The sequence below is a fragment of the Antechinus flavipes genome, chromosome 2 (genome assembly GCF_016432865.1).
Source record: "Antechinus flavipes isolate AdamAnt ecotype Samford, QLD, Australia chromosome 2, AdamAnt_v2, whole genome shotgun sequence".
NCBI classification, from domain to species: domain Eukaryota; kingdom Metazoa; phylum Chordata; class Mammalia; order Dasyuromorphia; family Dasyuridae; genus Antechinus; species Antechinus flavipes.
This window is the reverse complement of record NC_067399.1, coordinates 224,885,122-224,912,301: the sequence shown is the minus strand read 5'-3', so window position 1 is coordinate 224,912,301 and position 27,180 is coordinate 224,885,122. Positions and strand designations below refer to the sequence as shown.

The 27,180-nt window shown below is 35.9% G+C and overlaps 1 protein-coding gene across 3 annotated transcripts in view; it reads left to right on the top strand.

Annotated features, from left to right (window-relative positions):
• DPYSL5 (dihydropyrimidinase like 5) overlaps positions 1 to 27,180 on the top strand; it is a 106,986-nt gene that overhangs the window by 25,657 nt on the left and 54,149 nt on the right. For all 3 annotated transcript variants that reach the window (XM_051976316.1, XM_051976317.1, XM_051976315.1), the window contains exon 2: positions 15,572 to 15,836. In XM_051976316.1, coding sequence (XP_051832276.1) covers positions 15,576 to 15,836 — 261 coding nt within the window. In that variant the 5' untranslated portion in view covers positions 15,572 to 15,575. The remainder of the gene's footprint in view (positions 1 to 15,571; positions 15,837 to 27,180) is intronic.

The window sequence follows — 27,180 nt, the reverse complement described above, 5'->3', positions numbered from 1 at the left end:
TTATCTGTATCTTATAGATGAAGAAACAGGCTCAGATGGTAAATTACTTCTCCACTGTTACACAGTAAGTTATAGCCAAAGCTCATTCCCAGATTCTCTGATTTAAGACCATATTGGTAAAACACTGGAAAATTCTTTTTCTAATGAACAAAAATTTATTTCCCTTCCTCTCCTTCTCATTAGAAAAAGAAAAACAAAACTCTTGTAACATACACATAGTCAAGAAAATATTGAAAATTTCAAGGAAAAAAATTATCTCATTCTGCACCCTGAGACCGCATTACCTTTCTGTCAGGAAGTATTTTATTATCATCAGTCCTCTGGACTGATCATTGAATTTCCTAAATATTTCAAAGCTTTTTGTCTAGTAAAACACTTTTGGCAGAATTATTCATATATTTCAGGAAAAAAGTGCTTTTGAGGCCTTCAATAACTGTCTTTTATTTTCCATTTTAGAGTGTCATATTTGGGGGAAAATCAATCTGGTTTAGCTGGAATGTCATATTTGGGGATGTCAGTCTGGTTTAACTGGAATATCAAATGCATGAGGGGCTAGAAATGTAACCTCAGGGCAGCTAGGTGGTTTAGTGGATACAACACCTGGTCTGGAGTCCAAAAGATGAGTTTAAATCTGACCTTAGATACTTGCTATAGGTGTGACTTGGAGCAAGATTATTTTGACTGCTGTGTGGAGGATGAGTTGGAGAGAGGAAGAGATTAGAAATGGGGATGTCAATCTACTGCAATACAGTCTAGCTGAAAAGTGATAGATAGTATGAAAAAAGGGGCCCGATGTGAGAGATGTGGAAGATTTAACAGCTCATTGGATATTTGTGGGAAAGGGATAAAGAGGAGAGAAGCAAGGATTTTTTCTGAGATTATGAATCTGGATGCCTGGGAAGATAGTGGTACCCCCTAGAAAAAGAAGGATGTTTTGGAGGCATGGATGAGTCCTATTTTGTGCTTGCTGAGTTTAAGATGCCTTTGGAGCTGTCCAAACTGGCAGCTGACAAAATGGGGTTGGAGCTCAGGAGAAGAGATTTAAGGCTGGATGGATAGATCTGAGAGTCATCTGCATAGAGAGGATAATTGAATCCACTGGAATTGATGAGGTTACCAAAATATAAAGAGAAGAGAATCAAAGGGCCAACCTCAGGGGAACACAGTCAGGGAGCTGGGTATATTCATACTCTTCCATCTATCAACAGAATGGAGTTAATATCCCAACATTCTCTGGCATTGTAATAAATTTAGTTCTAAATGGAGATCTATCGTGTCTCACTGGGGTGATAACTGAAAGGGCTACTTCCAGTAAAGAGAAAATAGGGGAAAAGCAGTAAAACTCAAGGTCAGAGCTTTTGACAGGCTCCATTCCTTGGTATTGGGAGCAAATAGTTAATTGGAAGGAATAGGATGTGGATGATAATCATAAAGCAAAATAGGGAATGGTTATATGCTTAGACTCATGTTATATAGAATGTGTGCATGCTGTTAATGACAGAAGTTGGTTTCTTTCACTCCTTGGCAGTTGTCCTGCATGGCAGAACAACTGGCACCCCAGACACGTCATTCTTTGACAGATTCTTGACTTCAGTGGAATAGATATACTTTTACCTTTCTTCATTTGATGTAATTCTTGTTCATGTCTTTCCATAAAAGCAACACAGAGGATGTCCTCAGTGCATCAGAGACCTTCCTCTGGTTATTTTAATATCTTGAGACAACCAGTGTAGAGATTTTCACTTCACAAAGCCATCACATCACATCAAAGGGGTTTTAATTTTTCTCTTGATTATTCTACATGTGTCCATATGGGTATTTGAAAAGTGCACACATCCTTTTCTTTGAATGTGGCAAAAATATTGACTACATTAACACCATTCATGACACAGTGTCCATCAACGCCTTTTGCCAAGCCAAAGTCTGTCAGCTAAGCTGATGTCAGCTAGCAGCCATATGGAATCATGTGGCTTTTCTAATTGTGCCCTCCTGGAAGAGGCATGTGCAGAGAGTATTTAAGAGAGACAGACAAAACACATTGTGCTGTTGTTGCTTCCCTGATAGACTGCCTGGAAATGAAGGGGGAAGATTTTGATTTATTTTTAACATTCATTTTTTAAAAAACTCTTTTACTCTCCCATCCATTGAGAAGGCAAGATATGTGATATCAATTAGACATGTGAAATAATGCTAAACATTTTACTTTATTAGCCATGTTGCAAAAAATTAATAAAAATAGTGAAATATTATGCACCAATCTGCACTCTGATTCTTTAGTTTCCCCCTGAAGGTTGATAGCATTTTTTTATCATAAGTCTTTCAGAATTGTCTTAGATCATTGGCCTAAATCATTAATATTTGATCCTTGTACATTATTGCACAATATTGCTGTTACTATGTACTGTGTTTTCCTACTTCTGCTCACTTTACTTTGCATCATATAAGTATTCCCAGGTTTTTCTGAAACCATTCTGCTCATCATTTCTTATGGCATATTAATATTCCATCACAATCATATACCACAATTTGTTTAGCCATTTCCCAATTGATTAGCATACCCTCAATTTCCATTTCTTTGCCACCACAAAAAGAACTGTTATTGAATATTTATATATATATATATACATATATATATTATTTCCCTTTTTAAGATAATCTCTTGGAGATACAGATTAACAATGGTATTTTTGAGTCAAAGGTTATACATAGTCTTATAGGCTTTTTGGCCTAGTTCCAAAGAGATTGTTCTCCAGAATGATTGGACCAAGTTTAGAACTCCACCAACAGTGCATTAGTGTCCTAGTTTTTCCATATCTTCTTCAACATTTGTCATTTTGCCTGGAAACTTTTTTTAAAAAATATTTATTTGTTTTTAACACACATTACTTTATGAATCATGCTGGGAGAGAATAATCAGAACAAAAGGGAAAAAACCCATGGAAGAGATTAAAAAAAACACAGAAAAAAGAAGTGAACATGGCATGTCTTGATTTACATTCAGTCTCTCCGTAGTAATTTTCCTGGACGCAGATGGCATTTTCTATCCAAAGTCTATTGGGATTGCTTTAGATCACTGACCACTAAGAAGAACCAAGCCTTTCATAGTTAATCATCGCAAATTCTTGCTGTTACTGTGTACAATGTATTCCTGGTTCTGCTTGTTTCACTCAGCATCAGTTCATGGAAATCTTTCCAGATCTTTATAAAATCAGCTGGTTCATTATTTTTATAGAACAATAATATCCCATTACCTTCACATACCACAACTTGTTCAGCCATTCCCCAATTGACGGACATCCATTCTTTTTCCAATTCTTTGCTACCACGAAAGAGCTGCTACAAACATTTTTGCACATGTGGGTCCTTTTTCCTTTGCCTGGAAACTTCTAAGAGTTTCGTAGGAATCCACTGAAATAATAGAAGTGACTACAACTTTTCCTGTGAAATTTCTGTGTAAGAATAGTCCAGTGAAACAATAAAGTCAAACAGATATTTATTAAGTGCTCACTGTGACGCAGATATAAGAGCTACAAAAACACATTTTGTATAGTTAGGAAGAGAAGAGTTTCAGTTGATGAAGTTTTTGTTTTGTTAACAAAGAGTTTTCAATCAGCAGACATTTATTAGGCACTTACTAATTAGGCATTTCTAAGGACTTCTAAGACTTTAATATTAGTGTCCAAGGTAGTGGTTCCACTGAACTTGATATAAAAAAATGTTTATTAAAAGTTTTTGAAATTCTTGTCAGTTTTCCTCCTGTCTGTAGTTTTCCTTCCATTTTTGTTCTTAAATGATGTAGGGATAACTTTGCTTAAGCTAGATAACTTGTCATACTTTCTTTGAATTGTTTTTTTTTTACCTTTACTATTTTTTTGCTTTATGTGACAGTTTGAGAGTTATGAGTTTAATTACCTTTTTTGAGCATCTGACTCACAGACATTTATATATTCAGTTATAGACTTCTTCCCAAGCTTCAGTTCTGCATCATCAATTGCTTTTTAGACATTTTGTACTGAATGTTCTGCAAGAATCTCCAACTTGACATGTTTAAAACAGAGCTTGTTATCTTTGCCCTGAACATATCCCTCTTCTATACTTTGCTAATTCTGTTGAAGGCACTACAACACTTCCAGTCACCCAGATTCCTAATTTTGATGGCATCCATGACTCCTCACTGTCACTTCCATAACTCATCCATTTATCTTATAGTTTCAGCCTTGTGGCATCTCTCACATGCATCCCCTTCTCTTTACTCAAATAGCTATATCCTTATTCAAGCCTACTTCACTTCTTTTGTGGGAGATAGGTTTGATAATAAGAAAGTAGACTTAATTGGTCTTCCTAACCCAAGTCTTCCCCATTCAGCTTTTCTAAAGCACATCTCTGACCACTTCAACCCTTGTTTGTGCTTTCCTATTAATCCTAATTAATCCTGAATGTAAATTTCTCTGTGTAGTATATAAAGTTCTTTATAACCTTGTCCCACCCTACCTTTCAAGCCTTACATTACATATTTCTCCTCTCCATACACACCTTGGTCCAGCCAAACTGGTGGTCTTGATTTTTTTCACACTCAACCTTCCATCTTCCATTTCCATGCCTTTATCCTGACTCTTCCTCATACTTGAAGTGTCCTCTTCCCTCATGTTCATCTGTTGGAATCCTGGCTTTCCTTCAATACTTAGCTCAAGCACCATCTACAGCAGGAGGACTTTCCTGTTTTTCCCATACACATGTGTGTGTGTGTCCCTGTGAATGTTGTCTCTCCTATTAGAATGGAAGTTCCTTGATAGTATGGGTTGTTTTACTTTTTGTCTCTGTATTCCCAGTACCTGTAGCACAGTGCATGACTCATACTAGGAATCCAATAAAAGCTTATAGGTTGAGTGATTTCCAGATGAATGGAAGGAATCTTGATTTCAAAGATTACCCATTTCTTTGATGTGAGATCACATCTCTTAACACTGAAATTCCTCATGCCATTATGTTGCAGGACTACAGGAAGAACTTAAAGCTTTGTATCAAACTACTGTTAGTCTAAAATCAGTCTGGTGCTGGCTGAATTGTATAGATACAGATATACCCATATCAGTTCTACTAAGAATGAGCTTAGGTGAACTGTACCATTTTATAAAGTCCGTTGACTTTTTCTGAACTTTCCTTTCCAGAATTCTAGTGAGTAATTCTGTTTTGGAATCTCTTCAGGGGCATAGCCTGGGAAAGACCTCTAGGAACAAATGATTGACTCAGTTCTCCATGTTAGAAGCAGGATTACTCTAGGTTCTTGGAAAAACTTGTAACTTACCCTGTCTCCCTCCATGATTCTAGCCTTGGAATGATGATAGGGAGGAAGGCAGTGCAGCCTTTTCGGACACCATAATGTGAAGCAAAAGTACTCTTTGGACCTGCTCTGGTCAGAATCAGTCTTTTTTGAAACCCAAAGCACTTGGTAAGAACTGAACCAGCCTTGGGCACTTAGTCAAATGTTCATGGCTCTTATTAATCAATTGCCAAATCTTGAAACTAATAATATATACAATAAATCTTTGAGATGATTTGAAACCAAAGGGCTATTTTTGGAAGATAATGAAAATGAATTTTTAAAATCCCATTTTGTATAATATATAATTGATATACAAATTAATTTTTTTTAGCACTGAACAGTTCACTGCTCTGTTCCTAAGTTCCATTCTTACAAGATCATAGATTTAGAGTTGGGAGGTGCCTTAGAAATGATCTAGTCTAAGTCTTCTCATTTTACAGATGAGGATGTGAGACCTAGAGAGGTTAATTAACATGCCCAAGATTACATAGTGACTGAAATAGAAGTTAGACCCAGGTAATCAGATTCTAAGGACAGCACTCTTTTCATTTTCTGGTCTTTCAAGACTCTCTAAAATGGTTCTTTTCACCCAGTGTATGCTTTAGGATAAAAGAATTCATGTTGGAACCAAGGAAAAAACTACTAGAAACCCTACCCCTATACAATTTAGAGAAGGCCTGGATCCTGTTTCTTACATCAAAAGGAAAAATAAATATGTTCTTATCCACACTTCTAGGAGAGAAGATTTCAGGATTTTGTGTGCCTTCATGGTTCATGGCACAGAAACCAATAAATTGAAAGTTATCAGCAAAATGAGACAGATGGTTGGGCTGAGATCTAAGGAAGGGATTTATTGCTGTGAAGGACCCATATGTTTCTGGATCTCTTCCAACTTATTCATAACCCCCTCCTAAAATCACAAAAAGTCCTGATTTGGGAAGAGGATAAATAGAGAGGCGCTACGAAGCTCAAGGGTTAAGGAAGGAAAGATGTGAAGTTAGAGAGTTGCTTGTATTACAAATGCTGGCATTTGTCACTTAGTGCTCCTCATTCCCTAGTTTCTTTCTCTTCCTATACTCTCTGCATTTCCCCTATGAATATGATTGGAGACTTAGAGCTGGAAGGGACCATGAAAATCCTCTCATTTTACAAATAAGGACCTGAGGAAATAACCTGTCCAAGATCACACAGATATTAAAGATCATGAGTGGAATTTGAACTTCAGTCCTCTTGACTCTAGGGATAATGTTTTTATGGTTTTCCCCCATTGTATCCCACCATCTCTGGTGCTGTCCTCTTCCTCTCTACTGCTTCTAGTAGTCTGTTGGCTTTCTTTTCTAGGTCCTCTCTTTTTTTAAATAGTAATTTATTTTTTCTCCAATTATATGTCAAGACAATTTTTAGCATTCTTTTTACAATATTTTGAGTTCCAAACGTTCCTCCTCCTTTCTCTTCCCCTTCTCCCTTCCTAAATGGTAGGCAGTTTGCTATAAGTTGTAAATATGCCATCACATAAAACATTTTTATATTAGTCACATTGTGAAAAAAGACACAGAGCAAAAGGAAAAAAAAAAAAGAATAAAGTGAAAAAAGTATGCTTCTGTCTGCATTCAGAGTCCATCAGTTCTTTATCTGGATGTGGATAGCATTTTCCAGCCTGAGTCCTTTGTTAACTTGTCTTGGATGATTTTATGGCTGAGGAAAACTGAGTCATTCATAGTTGATTGTCACACAATGTCACTCAGACTGTATACGATGTTTTTCCAGTTCTGCTCATTTCAGTTTGTATCAATTCGTACAAATCTTTTCAGGTTTTTCTGAGATCCTTCTCATCATTTCTTATTGCACAGTAGTATTCCATGACATTCAGATATCACGTAGGTCCTCTTTTAAATGTATTTTGATACCTCCTTCCAAATCTAAGGATGTATTAAGTAATACTCTGTACAAGGTAACCCTGGATGAAAACAAAAAGACAGATACTCCCAGGGAACCTAAGTATTTTCTCTTTCAAAGGCTTTCAAAGATTTATAAGTCGTAGATCTTGAACTGGAAGAGGGACTTTTGATAAAAACCTTCGAAAGGCCTTTATAATAAAAGCTTATGTATTATCAATTGATTGAACTCTGCTACCTTCTAAAACATAGTCTGGTGGAAAGAGCACTGCAGTTGGAAGTCACAGGACCTGAATTTGAATCTCTGCTCTGGTACTAAGGGCTATTGGATAGATCAGTGGATTAGAGTATTGGGCCTGAAGTCAGAAAGACTCATCTTCCTGAGTTCAAATCTGGTCTCACATATTCACTAGCTGTGTGACTTAACCCCATTTGCTGCAGTTTCCTCATCTATAAAATGAGCTGAAGGAGGAATTGGAAAGCTCCAGTATCTTTGCTAAGAAAAAGTAGGATTTTTAAAAATTATAGCTTGATGGTTTTACCCTTCACATATGCTAAAATATCAGTAACCCATGTCTTCTCCCTGTTCTTCTTACCTGACAGTCCCAATTCCTGACTCATTCCCTTTTCTCTATCTCCCATGCTTGCAGTGTTCTCTCCCTTCACTTCCACCCCCTAGCTTTCCTATTTCCTTTAAGACTGAGGTCAAATCCCATCTTCTGCAGGAAGTTTTTCCTAATATATTTCCCATTGCACTGTATATTTTACATATACTTTCTATAAATTGTTATCCACATTGGAATGTGATTCTCAGTCAGGAACCATGTTTTTTGCTTTTCTTTGTATCTCCAGAGTTTAGCACAGTGTCTGATGACATAGCAAGACTTTAATAAACGCTTATGCTATGACCAGACTGGATGGCCACTAAGATCCCTTCTCTTCTCTATGATTCAGGGAAAATTTTTAGCAATTGAGTTGAGCAACAAGATTCACATATTATTGTTTAAGGTTTTTATTTTAGGGCAGTACTTCTCTTGAGAGATTCTGTCAACTCTGAGAGATCTCAGGATTCTGTTGAATAAAATATCACTATACACAGTCATCCCATGTATACTAGGAGCATTTTTTTCCTTTGGTAGAATTCAGGAAACAACCTAAGGGTAAGCAATGAGATAATTAATTTGTTAATGAACTCCAAAAGGAAGGGAAGGCAAGATCATCTTTTTTTAAACTTTTATTTTCAATTAACAAGCATTCACCTATTCTCCCTCCCACTCATATTGCAAAAAAGAAAAGCCTTATAACAAATATGCATAGTCAAGGAAAACAAATTCTCAAATTGGCTTTGCACAAAAAAATTGTATTTATTTCTGCATATTGAGTTTATCACTTCTCATTAGGTGCTGAACATCATTCATCACTTCTCAGTAGGTGCTTAACTTCATTTATCATCCAACCCCAGGAATCATAATGGGTCATTGCATTAAATAGAGTTCTTAAGTCTTAAAATCATTTGGCTTTACAATGTTATATGTGGTTCTCCTGGTTCTGCTAACTTCATCATGCATCAGTTCATACAAATCTTCCAAAGCAAGATCATTTTCAACAGTCACCCACAAGAAGAGACTAGCAAAACTATACATCTTGATATAGAGAAAGGAATTGCCGAGAGCCTTGTATTATTATCATCACAGCCATATAATTTAGCTCTTTGTTTATCTTTCAGAACTTTCTTGCGTACGATTGTTGGTAGTTTTTAAAAACAACATATTTATGTCATTTTAATAAAATTTTCTGCAAAAGTACTAAACTAGGCAAAGGCATATCTTCAAAAGGAATAGTGGTGAATAGTACATTAGAAAACATTATTGTTTTCCTACAATGATCTGAAAGTAAGGTTCAGGCTATGTGGGGTCTTACAAAGCTTTTGTTTATCTCCAAGGATTCCTGATATTTTGAAATTTTGTTGCTCATTATTATGAGGACAGTATAATAGTAAAAGAGTTCTCTTATTCCAATTTGGTAATTTGATTTTGGATTTGAAAGGTTATGGTATGGTTCCAAAATAATATAATCAATCATAGAATTTCTAGAATCAGAAAATTGGAGGGAAGTTTCAGAAGCCAGCTAGGTCAAGCATCCCCCATGTAACTAATGAACAACTATATATCCAATTTTTTTCTCTAAGACCTCTGCTGAAAAAGAACATACTACCTCCTAAGGGAGCTTATTCCATTTTTGGAGAATTCCTGTTACTAAAAAGTTTTTCCATCACCAAGCTGAGACCAGTTTCTCCACTGCTTCTACTCATTGCTTTCCTAGTTTTGCCCTCTGGACCAATCACAAGAAGTCTCATTCCTGTTCCACACCATAGCCTCTCTTCCCCTCTCCCCCTCTCTCCCAATCCCAAGTCTTGTCTTCTCAAGGATGCTTCCAGAAGTGATGGGTTCTGCCAACTTGGCAATCTTCAAGCAAAGGCTGTTTGGCCCCTTTCTGAGTATGTAAGCATGAGAACTCCTTTCTGATAATGGTTGGAATAGAAGGCCACTGAGGTCCCACCCTGCTCACAAATTTTGTGACTCTACAATGATAGAAAAGATCTGGGAGATGTGCAATCATGGGGATCTTTTGTTTCTTCTTCCTTCCTCCAAGTCACTGCTTCAATAGGATACATTAATAATGTAAATTAATAATGGTGATTTAGGCAGCTAAGTTTAGGCAGCTAAAACTGCTTTTTGGGGAGGTTTGGGGAGGACCAGTCATGTGGCTCGGTATTCTAGATTGACCTGAGCAATCTCTCTTCTCTTTGCCCCCAGAGTGATTACACTTGGTAGTCTTAGTATATTTTAATTCCAGCCATCTACTTTCTGAAATTTCTATTCACATTTTATTCTTTGAAATCTTCTTTGGATTAAGATCACAGTATCAAATATAATGGTAGAAGCCAGGTTTTGTGATCTCCAGTCTATTAATTAGGTTCTAGGTTCATAAATAAAACAATAGTATCTTTAATAATGTTGGCTATCCAGTCTTGAGCTATCCAGCACCCATCCACTATTAACCATTTTCCTTCTTTTTCCACATCTGTCCTTTCATCCAGGTTACTCTGGGGCATTACTTCTACTACACGATAGGAGTCAAGATTGCTTCTAAAAATTCCTAAGTCTGGTTTGGGGCTGATCTCTACTGTGTCCTAGATCACAACCACAACTTACTTAGTGAACTGAAATTTGAAACACAAATTAATTTCCTGACCTTTATATATTTTTTAAAAGTACAGTAAAATTACACTCCTTTTTATTTTATCACAAATCTAGCAAATAATTTGGCTCATCTGACTCCACAAGGTGTTTTGCATGCTTCTGTGGAAATTCCCATTGCTTTGGCTACTAGTCTCCTTTCTTTTGTCTCCCCTCTACTGTCTTCCTTCCCAAGCCTCTTGAGTTGGGATCCCCTTCCTTGCCAGTCTCCAAACCTTTCTCCCAAATTGACATAAACTGTAGGCCAGCTCCCTTTTCTCTTGGGGGTAAGAATGATACTGAGGAGCAGAAGTCCATAGGATCATATTATCTAAGTGTAAAGAGAGCTGGGTTTGCTATCAGCTGTTTCATTGGAGCTGTCAGCCCGCTAGGGAATAGATGACTTTTCTTAATGTTGCTAATTGGAAAGCACTCTATGTGAGTTATTCTTCACAGCCTCATCATTAGCCCCAGTTGAGAAGCTTGAAGAATTGAGACTACATAAGAATTATCCAATCCAGTGTCTAAATACAATGGCCTCCAGCCTGAGTGATGACCTAGAAATCAAGACTTTTCTACAGTGTTCAGGAGGAAATGATTTTTTAGTAGTTATTAAACCCCATAAAGAGAAGGACTGCTTTGAATTTGTCTTGATAACCAACCCCAGTGATTGGCCCAGTGCCTAGGACATAATAAGCACTTAATAAATGCTTGTTGATTGACCTCAAATATCAAAGATGGAATTCAATTTTAACATTTATTAAGCACCTACTTGTGCTGAATATTATGCTAGGTTTTAGGGCTAGGAAGACAAAAAAAAACAAACCAGTCCCTACTGTTCAGGTACTTAAATATTGCTGAAATAATAATATCTGACTTTTTTAAAATGAAAATTGCTTTTTTAAAATTTATTGTCCCCTTTGAGCTTCCTAACAATTCTGTGAGGTTGTTATTTCAGGTATTATTGTCCTCAGTTTGAAGATAAAGAAACTGAGGTTCAAGAGTTTAGTGCCAGAAATAGAATTTAAAGCCAGGTATTCCAGAGCCTTGTCCACACAGTATCCATTATAACATGTTCTGCTCCACAGAAAACTAAAAAACCTAAACAGATATCCACGATACCATACTGAACAGGTGGTGGTACAGAGTCTGCTTGGTGATTTCCATAGAAATCCACCTCTGGGGACAGCCCATTTTATTTTTGGAAAGCTCATATTGTTAGGTCATTCTTCTTGAATGATATTAAGCCTTCAGGAAGAATGCATTACAAAGATAACTGCCTTCTTGGGGGAAAGAACCAGCCTTCATTCCTTAAAAGTCTAAAATGAAAATAATTAGTGTCAATACCCTCTATGATCTTAATGGTCAGGAACTGCGTATAGTGGAAGAGAGTTTTTATGAACCTTCTGGCTCTGGCTTCCACATTAAGTCTCACTCTAGACATTAAAATTATAACACAGACATCTTGAAATATTTCTTCAAAAGAGCTCATTTTGCACGAGAATAGGGAAGTAGAGTAATCTTGTTGAATTCCTCTGTGGTCAGACCACATCTGGAGTATTACATCCCATTATGGACATCACACTATAACAGAAATATTGAAAAACTAGACTTTAGGTAGCAGAGGTTGAACAATGAGGATTAGATTGTAAGTTCCTTGAGGGACAGGGACTGTCTTTCATACATTTATTGGTGTCCCCCATTTAGTACAGTTCCAGGAATCTAAGAGGTTTCATTGACTGGTAAAGGGCCTGGAAATTTATTTATGATGAGGATAATTGGGGACAGAGGAAGAGCTGGTTAAGGGAAGATGGGGTAGTTATCTTCAAATTTTTGAAGGGAGTAAGGGAGAATAAGACTTATTTTGCCTTGTTTCAAAAGAGAGTATTAGAATAAAATCAATAAATCCCTAATATGTGTCAGACATTGTGACCCAATGGACAGATAGTAGAGAGAGGCAGGTTTCAGACCAGTGTAAGGAAGAGTTGCAGAGTAACATAGTAGATAAAAGGGCTTACTTTGGAATCAGGGAAATCTGGGTTCAAATCTTGTCTTAAATATATACTCTGCAATTCTAAGTAAATTGCTTAAAATCTCAGTGCCTCCAGGCCACACTGTATCCAGACTGCATTAATTTCCCTGCCTCGATGAAATCATAGGTCAAGGACAAAAATATTTTAAATTAAAATACGAAATTTCTAACAACTAAAACTATTCAACAATGGAGTGAAGGCAACTTTGGGAAACTCCTCTTAACCCTAGAAGTGTTAAATCAGAGGCTAAGTGACTGACATTTGTCAGGGATATTGTTGACTAAATGACCACTTAAGATTCCATAACCTTGGATTGTATGGAAACATTTCAAATTTATTTCTTGAGTAGAGAAAAACCAGTGTGGAGTCCATGAAACTGCAGTGGTTTGCTACTTATGTATAAGGATGAGTCTTTTTATCCCCTGAAGAGCCATTGACCTACATACAGCAAAAAAAAAAAAGCAATCTATCCTTTTAGAGAGAAAAGGTTCGGCTTAACTGCTTTTAAAATTAAGAACAGAAAATAAAATTTTATTCCATAGTTAACAATAAACATCTTAAAAACTTAAGTCCTTTTTATATTGTAGTCAATTAAGAGGATACCTGAGAATGGTCTATAGAAAAGGAGGAAGGAGAAGGATGGAGAGGGAAGAGCAAGTAGGTAAGGAGGAAGAGAGAGAAAGGAGAGGAAGGGGAGGTAAAAAGGGGGAAAAAAGAGAAAGGAAAGAGCAACATAGCTTGAGAAGCAAGGGAGAAGGAATTGGGATGTAATAGATTCTAAAGTGAATGCTTAAGAGAAAATAAACAGCTTTTTGATAGTATTTTAGGTGATAAGCTTCAGAACAAACTGCAACAATACAATAATCTGTTTTGATTCTGATTGATCATGAACTGTTTTTATCTTAGTTGATAAGTCAGAGGTTTGCCTGAATCTCAGGAAGGGATGGCTTGCCTAGGATCATTTAGCAAATGTTGATGGTGGGATTTGAGCTCAAGCTTCCTTCATTATAAGTGTACCACTCTATCTACTGAGTCACACTGACTCAGAATAATTCACATTGGATTTATAAATTCTTGGATTCAAATCCTGCCTCTGATATTTACTAGATATGTGATCACAGACAAAGCAGAGCCTAAATTAAATCAGCATCCTAAAATTTATCTGAGTTATAGAAGGACTGTGATTCACATTGGAGGAGTAAATTTACAACTGGGAATGCTTCATGTGGATGCATTTGCATAGTTATTCCATTAGAGACTCTGTTCTGAATATATATCATAGCAGTCCACACTAAGAGGGAAATCATTTTGGTGAATAAGACTTAACTCTACAACACACACTGGGCCAAAGTCAAGTTAAAGGTTCAGTCTGGCCCACAGACCAAAGGTTCCCACACTTGTCCTAAATGTTTAAGCTACCACACAGTGAAACAACTAAAATGACATCTGGAGAAATCTCTCATGTAAAGCATTTTAATATTATAGTTATATAATACAGATTCATTGTGATAAACATATGGGACAAATGTCTCATTTATTGTTAGACAACACACCAATCATGAAGTCTAAGAGAATGCAGATGAAAGCAATAATAACTTTTAATTTCATCCTTCAAGTTGGAAATATTTCAAATGATAAAAATAATCCATTTTGGGAGAGACTACAAGAAGATAGGCATAGTGTTAGTAAAATTATGAATTGTTCTAATCACCTTGGAAAACAGTTTGAAAAAGAAAGAAAGAAAGAAAGAAATCATTCCTGTTTTTGACCTAGGTGTCACATTTCCAAGTCAAGAATGTGAGAGACAAAAAGAAAAATCCCAGGCACGAATGTCAGTATTCATAGCAATACTTTTTGCAATAGTAAAGAACTAGAAACAGAATAGGGAGAAAGGCTGTGCAAATTGTGGTATGCAAATGCTATAAAAAAGTAGCATACTTATTAAAAAGAATAACAAGGGGGCAGTTAAGTGCTGCAGTGGACAGAGCACCAGCCCTGAAGTCAGGAGGCCCAAGTTCAAATCTGACCTCAGACACTTAACACTTTCTAGCTGTGTGACCCTGGGCAAATCACTTAAGCCCAATTGCCTCAGCAAAAAAAAAAAAAAAAAAAAAAAAAAAAAGGAATATAAGAAATTCAAAGATACATGGGAATATATAGGAATTGGTGCAGAACCAAAACAACATAAACAATGACTACAAAAATATAATAGAAAGAATAATAAAATGCAGCCATATACCATGGAATTTAAAAATTCCATCTTGTCTCTAGAAAAGCCAGGAAATGCTCTTTTTTGTTGGAAAGGTATTCTATCTATCTCACCTTCTAAGATTCACTATATATGAAAAGAGGGGAATAACTGAAAAGACATTATTATAATTGTTTGTGTCCAACTCTTCATGACCACATTTGGGGTTTTCTTGACAAAGGTATCAGAGTGGTTTTGCCCTTTCCTTCTCCAGTTCATTTTACAGATGAGAAAATTATGGTAACAGAGTTAAGTGATTTGCCTAAAGTCCAACAGCTAGTAAGTGTCTGAGGTCCAATTTGAACTCAGGTCCTCTAAGTCATAATTTCACTGATCTAAGGAGCACTTGATGAGTAAATCCTCATGTCAGTGTAGGTTAGCTCCACATCTGCAGCTGTTTTTTTTTTAGAGAGTTAAACAAAGAGCTTCAGAATCATATAACCTGTGTATGTTAAAGGCCATCTCTGAGCTCAGGGTCTTCCTGGCTCTGAGGTACAGTACTTCCTAACTTCCTCTCCATCTTGAATTATACATTCAGTCGATGTTAAATGTTGTCAGCATCACAACCCATATAAACTAAAAATAGCATTTAACAGCATTATTGTTTTATATAAAGGATAGTTATGTGATAGTGATCATGATCAATGACCAATGTGATAGTGATCAATGACAATGAGAAACGATCAAGAAAAAACAAAAGACATCAATAAAGTCTTTAAAAGGAAAAGATCAGTGGAGTTCTCCGCCCAGGACTCCAGGACTGGAACAGTATTGGCCATGATGGGGACTAAAGGGAGATCTGAGCTTTAACATGTGTTGTGTTCTCTCCTTAGGAAAATGCTTGCCAATTCAGCCAGTGTGAGAATTCTCATCAAGGGAGGCAAGGTGGTAAATGACGACTGCACTATTGAGGCTGACGTTTATATCGAAAATGGCATCATTCAGCAAGTGGGAAGAGAGCTCATGATCCCAGGAGGAGCCAAAGTGATTGATGCAACTGGAAAGTTGGTGATCCCTGGGGGCATAGATACCAGCACTCATTTCCACCAGACCTTCATGAACGCCACTTGTGTGGATGATTTTTATCATGGAACAAAGGTAAGGTTGACATGGCTTGTGGGTCACTCTTTTGGTTCATTCTGCCTGTGAAGAAAGCAGCTTGTTGGACCAAGACTCTCCCCAATGGTTTTAGTAAATCTGGGAAGACACTTGGCATTTGAGCACTTCATTGACTGTGCCCCGGGGGAGGGGGGGGAGAGGGAGAAATAGTAATGTCAATTTTGAGGAATTTACTTCTCAGCATGACCTTGGAGTGATTTCTGTTAGTCTTCTTTTAATCTTGGAAGAAATTGTGGAAAGGGAGCAATGTAAACTACTTGCAACTAGATAAAAGTGGTGGTTGGCTATGTCCCCAAACTAATTTTCATGTGGGATGGAGATCTGAAAGACAATGCTAGCCAAAAGGGTTGGGTTGGTGGGAAATGTTCTTTGTTTTTTTAGGTATAGACCAGTATATTTTTTGTATTCTTGGAAGGCCACATTAATTCTCCTTTTTAGAAAATGAATTTACATCTCATTTGGAGACTAGAAATTGGAATTTTGGAACATTGTCATTCATCATTATGACTATCACATAACTATTCTTTATATGAAACAATAATGCTGTTAAGTTCTATTTTTAATTTATATGGATTTTGGTTCTATAATTGTGTTGCAGTCTTAATTCTGGAATAAAGATGCATCCTCACTTGTAATATGTGGGGGTGTGCATGTACTTTTTAAAAAATTGGACTGCACATGTGATTTATTCTGGTGTAGGGAGCTAAAGCATCATGGTCATCAGGAAAAATGAATCCTGGGGCAGATCTCTCTCACCTATTCCATATACCTTCCCAGCTTCCTCTCAGATCAAAAGATGAGACACAAACAGATGGATATAGTGACAGGTAGATAGATAAGTATAGATAGAAACAAAGGTAGATAGATATAAATAGAGAGATTATAGCCTGATCTTCAATATTAATTCTAACCCCTAAAATGATAATACTAATAGAAATACTCAAGAAGATGGATGTACTTAATTTGCAAGTCAAGATATTAAGCAGCAAGTACTTAAGAATGCTATGTGCTGTAATCTTGGCACTTCCATGGCCTTTGATTTCATTGGTGTGGGGGCTCTCTCTCCTGCCCCAGATAGAAACTCCGTTTTTATTCGTGTTCTTGCAGATATCAAACAAAATATTGAGAGTCTGTCTCAGCCTGTCTTTTAGGTTTTTTAATATTAGGTGATATCAATGGCAATACTCAGACTATCCCTATCATCTTGATCTCTTGCTGAATAATGGTGGTGATGATGATGTTCCTAGAGCACTTTTAAGATGTATAAAGCAATATATGTAAATATGTATGTATATGTACAAATTTACATAACTAATCCATCTCCTTTTCATATCTCGCATATAAGCCATCATTAGTAACATGCTTTAATCTACTTAAAGTCATGATATTTCTCTCCATCACACTTTTGGTAACCCACAATTTAGATTCTCTGACCACATGAAGCTCAATAATTTGCAGCTCTATAGCAACCTCAGGATGTTGTGGATGTTGAAAAGATGGACTTTTGTGTCAACCAACTTGGGATTGAATGAATGAGTGGAAAAGTATTCACTAAATGCTTACTGTATACAAAGCAATGGTTGAGCCCTGTAGATTACAAAAAGAAAAAGTAAGACAGTCTTTGCTCTCTCAAGGGATTACTGAAAATGCTTGCAGTTTCCCAAATATAATTCATTCAACCTTCTTTCTATTCAGTTTTTGGCCCAGCTCATTGCCCATATCTACATACATATCATGTATACATATACATTTCAGATATATGTCCTTGTGAACATTTAGTTTGGTCTAGAGCTTGATGTCACACTAATATTACAGTATCTGATGTTTTCTTTATTCCCCGACTAATCCATTGCAGGCTTTCCCTGAGATGCTGGTGAGATACTTGCCAAATGAAATATTTACAAGGCCATTGGCAACCTGATATTTCTCCTAGTGACCCATTTTGTACCTCTCTTAAAGCTAAGGTGTTGGCTCATTTTTAAGCATCTGTTTAGAAGAGAATTATAAATCCAAGGAAAGCCCACTTAGGTGATTAGCTGAGAAAGAGAGATCAAGTTCCATTATGTGGTGTTTGGGGGAGTTTTTGTCCTTAACAAAAAAATCAGTGGAGTTTTGGACTCTATGGTTCCTAAATTGTTGTCTATTTTATCAATCTGGCATCAACAACCAGAACTGCAAGAAAACTAGCTGAAAGTGCTGCTTTTCAGAATCTGCAGGAATCTTTAAATTTGTCTACTTTTAAGATTTCTCTTAAACATGTTTTCTTTCTTAAAGTATTCACTATTCTGTACTTTACTGTATCCTAAATTCTGACACCAGCCTGAAAGCAGCTAGGTGGCTCAATGGTCTGTTGTCAGAAAGATTCAAATTCAAATTCAACCTCAGACATTTACTAGCTATGTAATCCTGGGCATGGCATGTAACCTGTCTGTTTCCTCATCTATAAAATAAGGTAAATAGGATTTATCTCTCAAGGTGAATGAGATAATATGTGTAAAGCATTTACAAATCTTAAAGTACCATATAAATTTTTCACTTAATATTCTCCTTTAAAATGTATATATATATTCATATGTATACACATACAATATAAACAAATGTATATGTGTGTATAATTCCTCATTAGAAGAGTTGAGATAAGTAGAAAATAATAAATTTTATCATTTTACTTACTGTGACATAAAAAGGCACTGTAGGCAGCAGACAACAGCATGGTGTAGATAATATATGATCTTTGAAAGTTCTTTCCAGCTCTAAATCTCTGATTGAATGATTTTATAATTGTGGGGAGAGTACTGGTCTTAGAAGCAGCATATCAGACCTCATGTTGTAGCCCCACTACTTATTAGCTGTGACTTCAGACGCATCCTTAGATTATTTGAACATCAATTTTCTCATCTTGGGCATAACAGTGTATATTCTCATTGTATATATGGGTTACCATAGAGAAGTGAAGAAAGCACTTGAATCAGTCACATAATCAGCAAGCATTTATTAAGCACTTACGATGTGCAAAGCTCTGTGATCATTAATTCACTATAAAGAATGATAAAAATGTGAGCTGCTACTCCTCAATTGACACAGATTACTTCTTTCATAACAATAGCAGCAAAACAAAAGTCATCCTACTTTAATTAGCTTAACCGGGTGAATATCAAAGTCTACATTTAGGTTAAAAAAAAATTCAATCTTTCAACAACTTACATGAGTTAGGCCAAGTTATTTAACCTGACTGATTTTCATTTTATTTCCTCATCTGTAAAAAAGAGGTTGACATAGATGAGACCTCTAAAGTGCTTTCCAGCTTTAGATCTGCGATTTCATTGGCTTTTTTTGTATCAGTTATGCATAACATTTTCATTAGGAACTTCGCTCATCCTTAGAACAGGCTGTTTCCACTATTTCATGCGCCAGTTGGTTAGTCATTAAATATTTATTAAGCACCTACTTAACACAGTACTAGGAACTGTATTAATTGCTGGGAATACACAGAGAGGCACAAGACAGCCCCAGCCCTCAAGGAGCTTACAATCTCATAGAGGAACAACAAATAATAAATTTGTACAGACAAGCTCTATACAGGATAAATAGGAAATAAAGAAAACAGAGTTGACACATGAATTGAGGGTTTATAAAAAGTTTCGTATAGAAAGAAAAAAAACTTTCTAAAGACAGTTTGCCCTTTTAAAATTCCTTTTCTTTATTTCATTGTGTCCTGCTTTCCTTTTCTTGACTTTTCAAATTCCCTTGCCAAGGTTTCCCCCATTTAAAAAAAAATTCCCAACTAACTTTTTCCTTTCTTCTGTGATGGAGGCAAGAGGGGTCCTACCCATTTTGTTTCCCATTTGGCTTTTTCTTTACTCCCATAAATAACTCTTCTACCCTTTTAAGTCACAAGACCGCACAGGATGAGCTTGTTACCCTTTCAATCTTATCTGCATCTTTCAGTTGAATGGGCTCTTGTAACTTTATGTGCTAACAGCTGCACATCCCTGAGAGACCAATAGCAAGGGTGAAAAGAGAGGCTAAGTAATTGGGACAGTTTGATAACCAAAGGAATTCTCGGCTGAATGAGCCCAGTCCTCTCCAGCTCAGGATCCCTAGTTCATAACCACTGTATTTATGATTCGTTACTTCTTGCCTAATAAAGGCCACCCTTAACATTGCACAAATCACACCAGTTTATCACCCTCTGTGATGGCCATTATAATAATAAGTGGATGCTTTATCTGTGTATTAAGCTTTATTGGGAGCTTTTTTTCATTTGCTAAGGACAGAATCAGAAGAAATGGGATTCATCTGCCTCTGCTAATTAAGAATTTAGATTACTGTTGCACTGAGTCAGAGCTAGATAGGACCTTAGGGATCTTTAAATTCAATCCTTTTGTTTTGCAAATGAGGAGACAGAGGCTAGAATACTGAAGGTCACACAGGTAGGAAAAGGCAGAGCCCGAATTTGAACCCAAACCTGTAACTCCAGACCCAATACTCTTTCTAGTATTTTACACTGCCCCTAGAAGGGTACCAGGAAGGGTTTCTTGGGAGTGAGACATGATAGACAGGAAGGCCATAAAATTGGAACCTATAGAAGTGATAGAAGGCAAAGACTTCAGTGGATCTGTGCCTTAAATCCAGTAGTTTTTCTTTAGTGAATACTGAAAATAGTTATAAAGAACAGGAAACAAATACCTATGATTTCACTAGTATGGTGAATTCCCTTTTAACAATGCAGGTTGATATCTTTTTGACAATTTTAAGTCTTCGAGGGTTTTCTAGTGAGCTGAGAAACTGTCAGAAAGCAAACATTTATTAAGCACTTATTAATGTCTCAAACATTATTAAGGGATTTACTTAGTGTCAAAAAGCCAATGTGAGAAAATCGAATTATAGGTTAGGTCGTCTTTACTTTGAGATTGATTTTTCTTAGCCTCTAAAATATAGCAATCCCTAATTGTTTAGCATTTTAAGATTTTCTTCTTTAAAAAAATTTTACATTAAATTTTAAATATTTTATTTTTTCCAATTACATGTAAAATTTTTAAACATTATTTTTAAATTTTTTGAGTTCTAGATTCTTTTTCTCTTTCCTTCCTTTCTCTTGAAAGGAACAATTTGACATAAGTTATATATATATGTACAGTCACACAAAACATTTCCATATTAACCATGTTGTGAAAAATAAAAGACAACAAAAACGAAGGAAGATAAAGAAAGTAAAAGCATGCTTTGGTCTTCATTCGTCTATACCATCAGTTCTTTCTCTGAAAGCAGATAGCATTATTCATCATAAGTCCTTTGGATTTCTCTTGGATCTTTGTATTGCTGAGAATAGCTAAGTCATTCATAGATGATCATCATATGATATTGTTGTTACTGAGTACAATGTTCTTCTGATTCTTCTCACTTCACTTTGTATCAGTTCTTGTAAGTCCAGGCTTTTCTGAAAGCATGCTGCTCTTCATTTCTTATAACACAATAGTATTCCATCACAATCATCACAACTTGTTCAGCCATTTCCCAAGTGATGGTCGTGCCCTCAATCTCCAAGGTTCTTTGCCACCACAAAAAGAGCTGCATAAATATTTTTGTACATTATAGAAAAAATCTTTTGAGGAAAAAAATCTTTTTGAGATGCAAACCTAATAGTGATATTGCTGGATCAAAAGTATGTAATCTTATAGCCTTTGGGCATAGTTTCAAATTCTTCAGAATGATTGGATAATTCACAATTCCACCAACATTGCATTAGTGTCCCAATATACCCATATTTCTTCCAAAATTTGTCATTTTCCTTTTCTGTCATATTAGCTGATCTGATATGTATGAGTTGATACCTCAGGGTACCAGGAGTACCTAGTAAAACAGGAGTTTTAATTTGCATTTCTCTAATCAACAGAGCTTTAGAGCATTTTTCACATGACTATAGATAGTTTTGATTTTTTCATCTAAAAACTGCCTGTTCTTGTCTTTTGACCATTTATCAATTGAAGAATGACTTGTATTTTTATAAATTTATATAATTGAGAAATGAGGCCTTTATCACAGAATACAAAGCCCTTGTGAAGCTGACAATACAGACATTAGCATTCTCAATTTATAAATGAGATAGAGAGGGCTCAGAAGTTATAGGAGTTTCCACAGCTAATAAATGTCAAAGGTAAACCTCAAACCAGGTCTCTTGGCTCAAGATTCAATAGTTTTTGAACTATATCATAATATCATAGCTAATACCACTAAAGTGACTTCCATCCCCCAAAATAAAACAAATGTCAAGAGATTTAGAGCCAGAAGAACCTTAGATTTTATCTAGTCCAGTGGTGTAAAGAAAGAACATGGTACTGGGAATTAAGATCATAGATATAGAGCTGGAAGGGATTTTAGAGGCCATCTAGTCCAACTCCCTCATTTTATAGATAAGGAAACTGAGACCCAGCAATTTGTCCAGTTATTTGTCCAGAATCACAAAGGTAATAAACCTCAGAGGTAGGATTTGAACACAGATCCTCCAACTACAGAGCCAGGACCCTTTTCTAGTATAACATTTTCTAGTACGAACACAATACCATTGGGCTAACTGTGTAATCTTGGACTGGTCATTTATCTGGGCTTCAATTTCCTTACCCATAAAGCAGTGAGTTTGTGCTAGATCAACCTAAAGAACCCTTCTAGCAATTTTTTGTTATTCTGTATGTATGAAAAAATATTTCATGGAGTTTAAGAAGCTCTATGCAGATCATGAGATATGTGGCTTCTTGGAAGCATGATGCTTATGAACTAGTAGGAAGCCCCATAGCTTCCATATTGTTTTTTCTAGAGATTGTACATCCTCAGGCCTAGATTTCACTTTGAGACTAATTCTACTTGAACACACTTTTTAAACTGATAATCATCAAGAGGAAACATTATTGTAAAATAAGTTAACAGAGTGGTAGATTTGTGATCAGGAAGGACCTGCATTCAGATTCTACCTAGATTACTGTCTATCTGATCCTGGGCAATTCACTAAACTCTCAAGTTTTTTTCTTCTGCAAAAAAATTAAAAAAGGATAATATTTGTAATACTTGTCTTATAGGATTATTGTGAAGATCAGATGAGATAAAGTATGTCAAATCTGCAAGTTTGAATATGCCATATGAATTATTTTATTATTTTTCAAACTTATCTACAGGTATTAGTAAAGTTTAATAGGAAGGGGAGAGAGAAAGAAACAAGGATTTATTAAGCATTTACTGTGTTGGACACTGTGCTAAGAGCTTTATAAATATCTCATTTGAAGAACACTGAACTCAAAGCTGGAAGCTTGTTTATTGATTAACTGATTGCTCTAGCACAGACTGACCAGCTATATGATCTTGGACACATTATTTAATTTCCCTGAGCCTCATTTAATAACTCATCTGCAAAATAACAGGATTAGACTAAGTATATGCTATGTTTCCCCCAAAGAATATAAACCAGTTGAGGGCACAAATTATTTTGCATCTTGCCCTTGTATCACTTGCACCTAGCACCATGCTGGGCACATAGTCAACTCTAATGAATGATGAAGAAGAAAAAAAAAAATTAAGCTTTTTATTTTCAAAATATATACAATAGTTTTTATCATTCACCCTTGCAAAACAAAACCTTGTGATTTTAAAATAAATTTTACTGAGCTTTTATGTAACAATTCAAACACCACACAAAATGTTTGATTAAATGTTTTTAACCTTTTTTAAAAAGAAGTACTACCAAATCCTTTCCACCATACCAACCTGGTTTTGATATGCAAACCAAAGACACCAAAACAGAGAAATAATGAATATCAATGCAAAAAAACAACAAATCAAATATTAAGTATTAAAAATAAATTTAATATTAAGTATTTAAATAAAACATTGGCAAGGACATCACAGCAATACATCATAAATTTTATACACTATGACCAGGTGTAGGATTCACAATAGGATTGCAGAACAGATTCCATATTATGAAAATTATAAGTGTGATTGATCATAGTAACAACAAAAATATATATGAACATTAAAAGAAAATATTTAAATGATCCTATAATAAAATGATAGGGATTTTATATTATATATTAACATATAATAAAGGGGAGGGATGTAGGCAAAAAGCCATAATTTGAGGAAATGATGACCAAGAAGTGAAAGGGAAACTTGGTTTGGGGCAAGATAGAATAAAAAGCTTATCTTTTGAAGCTCAAGTGGTTCCATGGACAAAAGTTCAAGGTATCAGGGAACAGGAATGAAGAGGATAATGGCCAGGCCAGGATGCAGGCTCAGTTCAGAAATGGTGGAAGTCAACCAAGAATGGTTCTAGGGGCAGAGTTTAAGATTTTCATGGGAAAGAATGGGAGAGGATGAGAATAATGGCCAGAGTGCAAAGGCATGGTTTGGAACTCATGGCTGGAAAGTGGTACAATTAATATTTTTTGTATTAGATAATCTCTGAGGTCATTTCTAGCTCTAAAAAATTCTATTACTTGGGTAATTTCAATGTCTAATACGTAATCACTTCAGGGCTAGAGCCCAGTTTTTCTGTCTTTATTAGTTCAGCATCCTTTCTATAATACCACGTAGTCAAGAGAAAGTGTGCCCCTTTTTTTCTTCTATGTTCAGTGCCTACAATGATGATTAATGTATGGGAGGCCGAAACACAATACAAACAATGAATTATGAAAAGGAAGTAGAGGAATATGATCAAAGAAATGTTTAAGTGTAGTAAAGACTCTGGGTTTACTCTCCCAATCCCCTTTCAGACTGAAAAATTGGATCTCCAGAGAGAAAAGCTGGCTATTTTCTCCTTCTAGATTCCAGGGATAATCCAGAAGTTTGGGGTATCATTTTCTAATTCTATATCTCAAAAGCTATAACAATGTACTTTCCCCACTGATTATCAATTGATATAAATTAGCCATCCAAATTTAATTGATTTTTGGAAATTGATATTTACTAAAATGGTATGATTAAAAAAAGCATGATAATGGTATGATAAAAGAACAAAATATTACCTCCAATATCGCCTCCAAAGGGTATATTCTTGGATAAGTGAATCCAGGGGTAAAGGGGATAATTCACTGCTCCATAGAAAAAATTAAAGAGTGAGGGGCAGGATAAATAGAGAAAATGAGAGCAGGCAATATTAAGCCTTTGGTTTTTTTATGCCCCCTTGGAAAAAGAACTTAACACCTTCTAGGGAAGAAGGCAAGCATAATGAAGGAAAGAGGGGTTTGGATGGATAGTATGGTAAAATATACTGGAGCAAAACTGAGGAGCTCTCAACCAATTGTTAAATTTTTCAGCATAAGATTTACACCCCAGGAAACTATAATTTAGGCCTTGATTTATTGTTTTGTTGGTTTGTCTAGACTTAACAAAGTATAAATAATGCAAATTAAATTTAAAAATGTGTACATACATCACATTCATCCCCCTATTCTTTTTATTAAACATTAATCAGCAGGGCTGCTTATTGTTTTATAAACCTTGTTTGAGCTCACCAGGAGTTCGGTACAAGGCTCAAGAAATAAGCTGACTAGAAGCCTGGTGACTGTCAATTAATAAGAAGAACTGGCATTTATATAGCATTTTAAGGTTTGTTAAGTGCTTTATATCCATTATCTCTTTTAAGCCTCATAACTCCCTGATAACATGAGACAGGAAAAGAAAAAATAACTTTTTTCTTGACCTCTCTTCTATGTTTGATACTATTGATCACTCTCCTCTTGGATTCCCTCTCTTCTCTGGGTTTTTGTAATGTTGCTCTCCCCTGCTTATTCTCCCACCGTCCCAAAAGGAAACCTTTTCAGTCTCTCTTGCTGATTCATCTTCCATCCTCTCACTTGGTGACCTCGTTGGCTCCTATGTGTTCAGTTGTCATCTCTTAAGCAAGTGACTCTCACATCTGTATACCTGTTTTCTGAGCTCCAGTTGCTTTCATTCAAAGTGTGAATCCTCAAGTCCCATCCAGCAGCTTTCCTCTTTCTAGGAATATCAATTAGCTTGGGACTTTGTTAGAAATCTTCCTACAGGTGCTTATTTGGCTTTAGACTTTTCCTTCCTTTCTTATGAAAAGGACTTGGCTAAGGGAGGCATTGTAACAAAGGGCCTTTCTTCGGTCTTTATTTTTAAACAATTTCCACTGAGCCATTTGTTTCTCAGACGGTCAGCCATTTTTTCCCTGGCTGCATGGCTACCTTTGAGGATCATATCCTGTTTCCATAGTAACTGCATGTCAAGAGCCCGCTTCTTCTATACTCTGGCTTTGTACTAAACACAATGAATTTAAATTGGATTCTCTGCAGCAGAGATAATCATTCTGGATTGGAGAAAAGGCCCAGAACATTCTATACCAAGATTTTACAAACCTCAGCCAAATTCTCGATCTTAGCTTTGTGTTGAAAAAAATTCATATTATACCCACCCCTCTGTTCCTGAGCTGTGGGTACTTCAGTATCCTTCTGTCTTTGAACTCTCTCCTTGCTTTGGATAGAGATAGCATTGAATAGCACAGGCCCCATGCAAGGCCCAGATGGAAGGGATGCTGAAAGTAAATGAAGCATAGTAATTTTCTTTCTTTCTTTTTTTCTTTCTTTTTTTGGGGGTGTGTGTGTGGCAGATACAAGTGCCAGGGAGGCCTAATGACTTCAAACAAGATGTCATTTTTACAAACCATCTGGTTCTGTATGTCTGGGAAAAACGCTGTCCTTCCATCTCTTAAATACTAAGAATGCTATTTTCAGAATATAGGATAAATGTTTTATAGTCGGAGAAATGTGAATAGTCTGAAAAATATTATTTATATTTATTTCAATGTTTTCTCCAGTGAATGCTCCAGTGAATGGGGACTCTAGAGCTGAAAGGTAGGAAAGTCTCAGACAGTATGTGAGTCCACCCCATTTTTATAAGGCATATTAAACATTCCTCTCCATGTGACAGTGAGTCATTGCATTTCTAGTAGTTTTTTTTATCTTTTAAAAAATTATTTTAATAGTATTTTATTTTTCCAAATACATGTAAAGATATAGTTTTTAACATTCACTTTTGCAAAACTGTATGTTCCAAATTTTTCTCCCTCCTCAAGAGAGCAAGTAATCTTATATAGGTTAAATGTGCAATTCTTCTAAACATATTTCGATATTCATCATGCTATGCAAGAAAAATCAGATCAAAAGGGGGAAAATCACAAAGAAAAAAACAAGCAAAAAAGGTCAAAATACTGTGTTCTGTATCCATATTCAGTCTCCATAATTCTCTCTCTGAGTGCAGATGGCACTTTCCATCTCAGATCTATTGGAATTGCCTCCAATCACCTCATTAT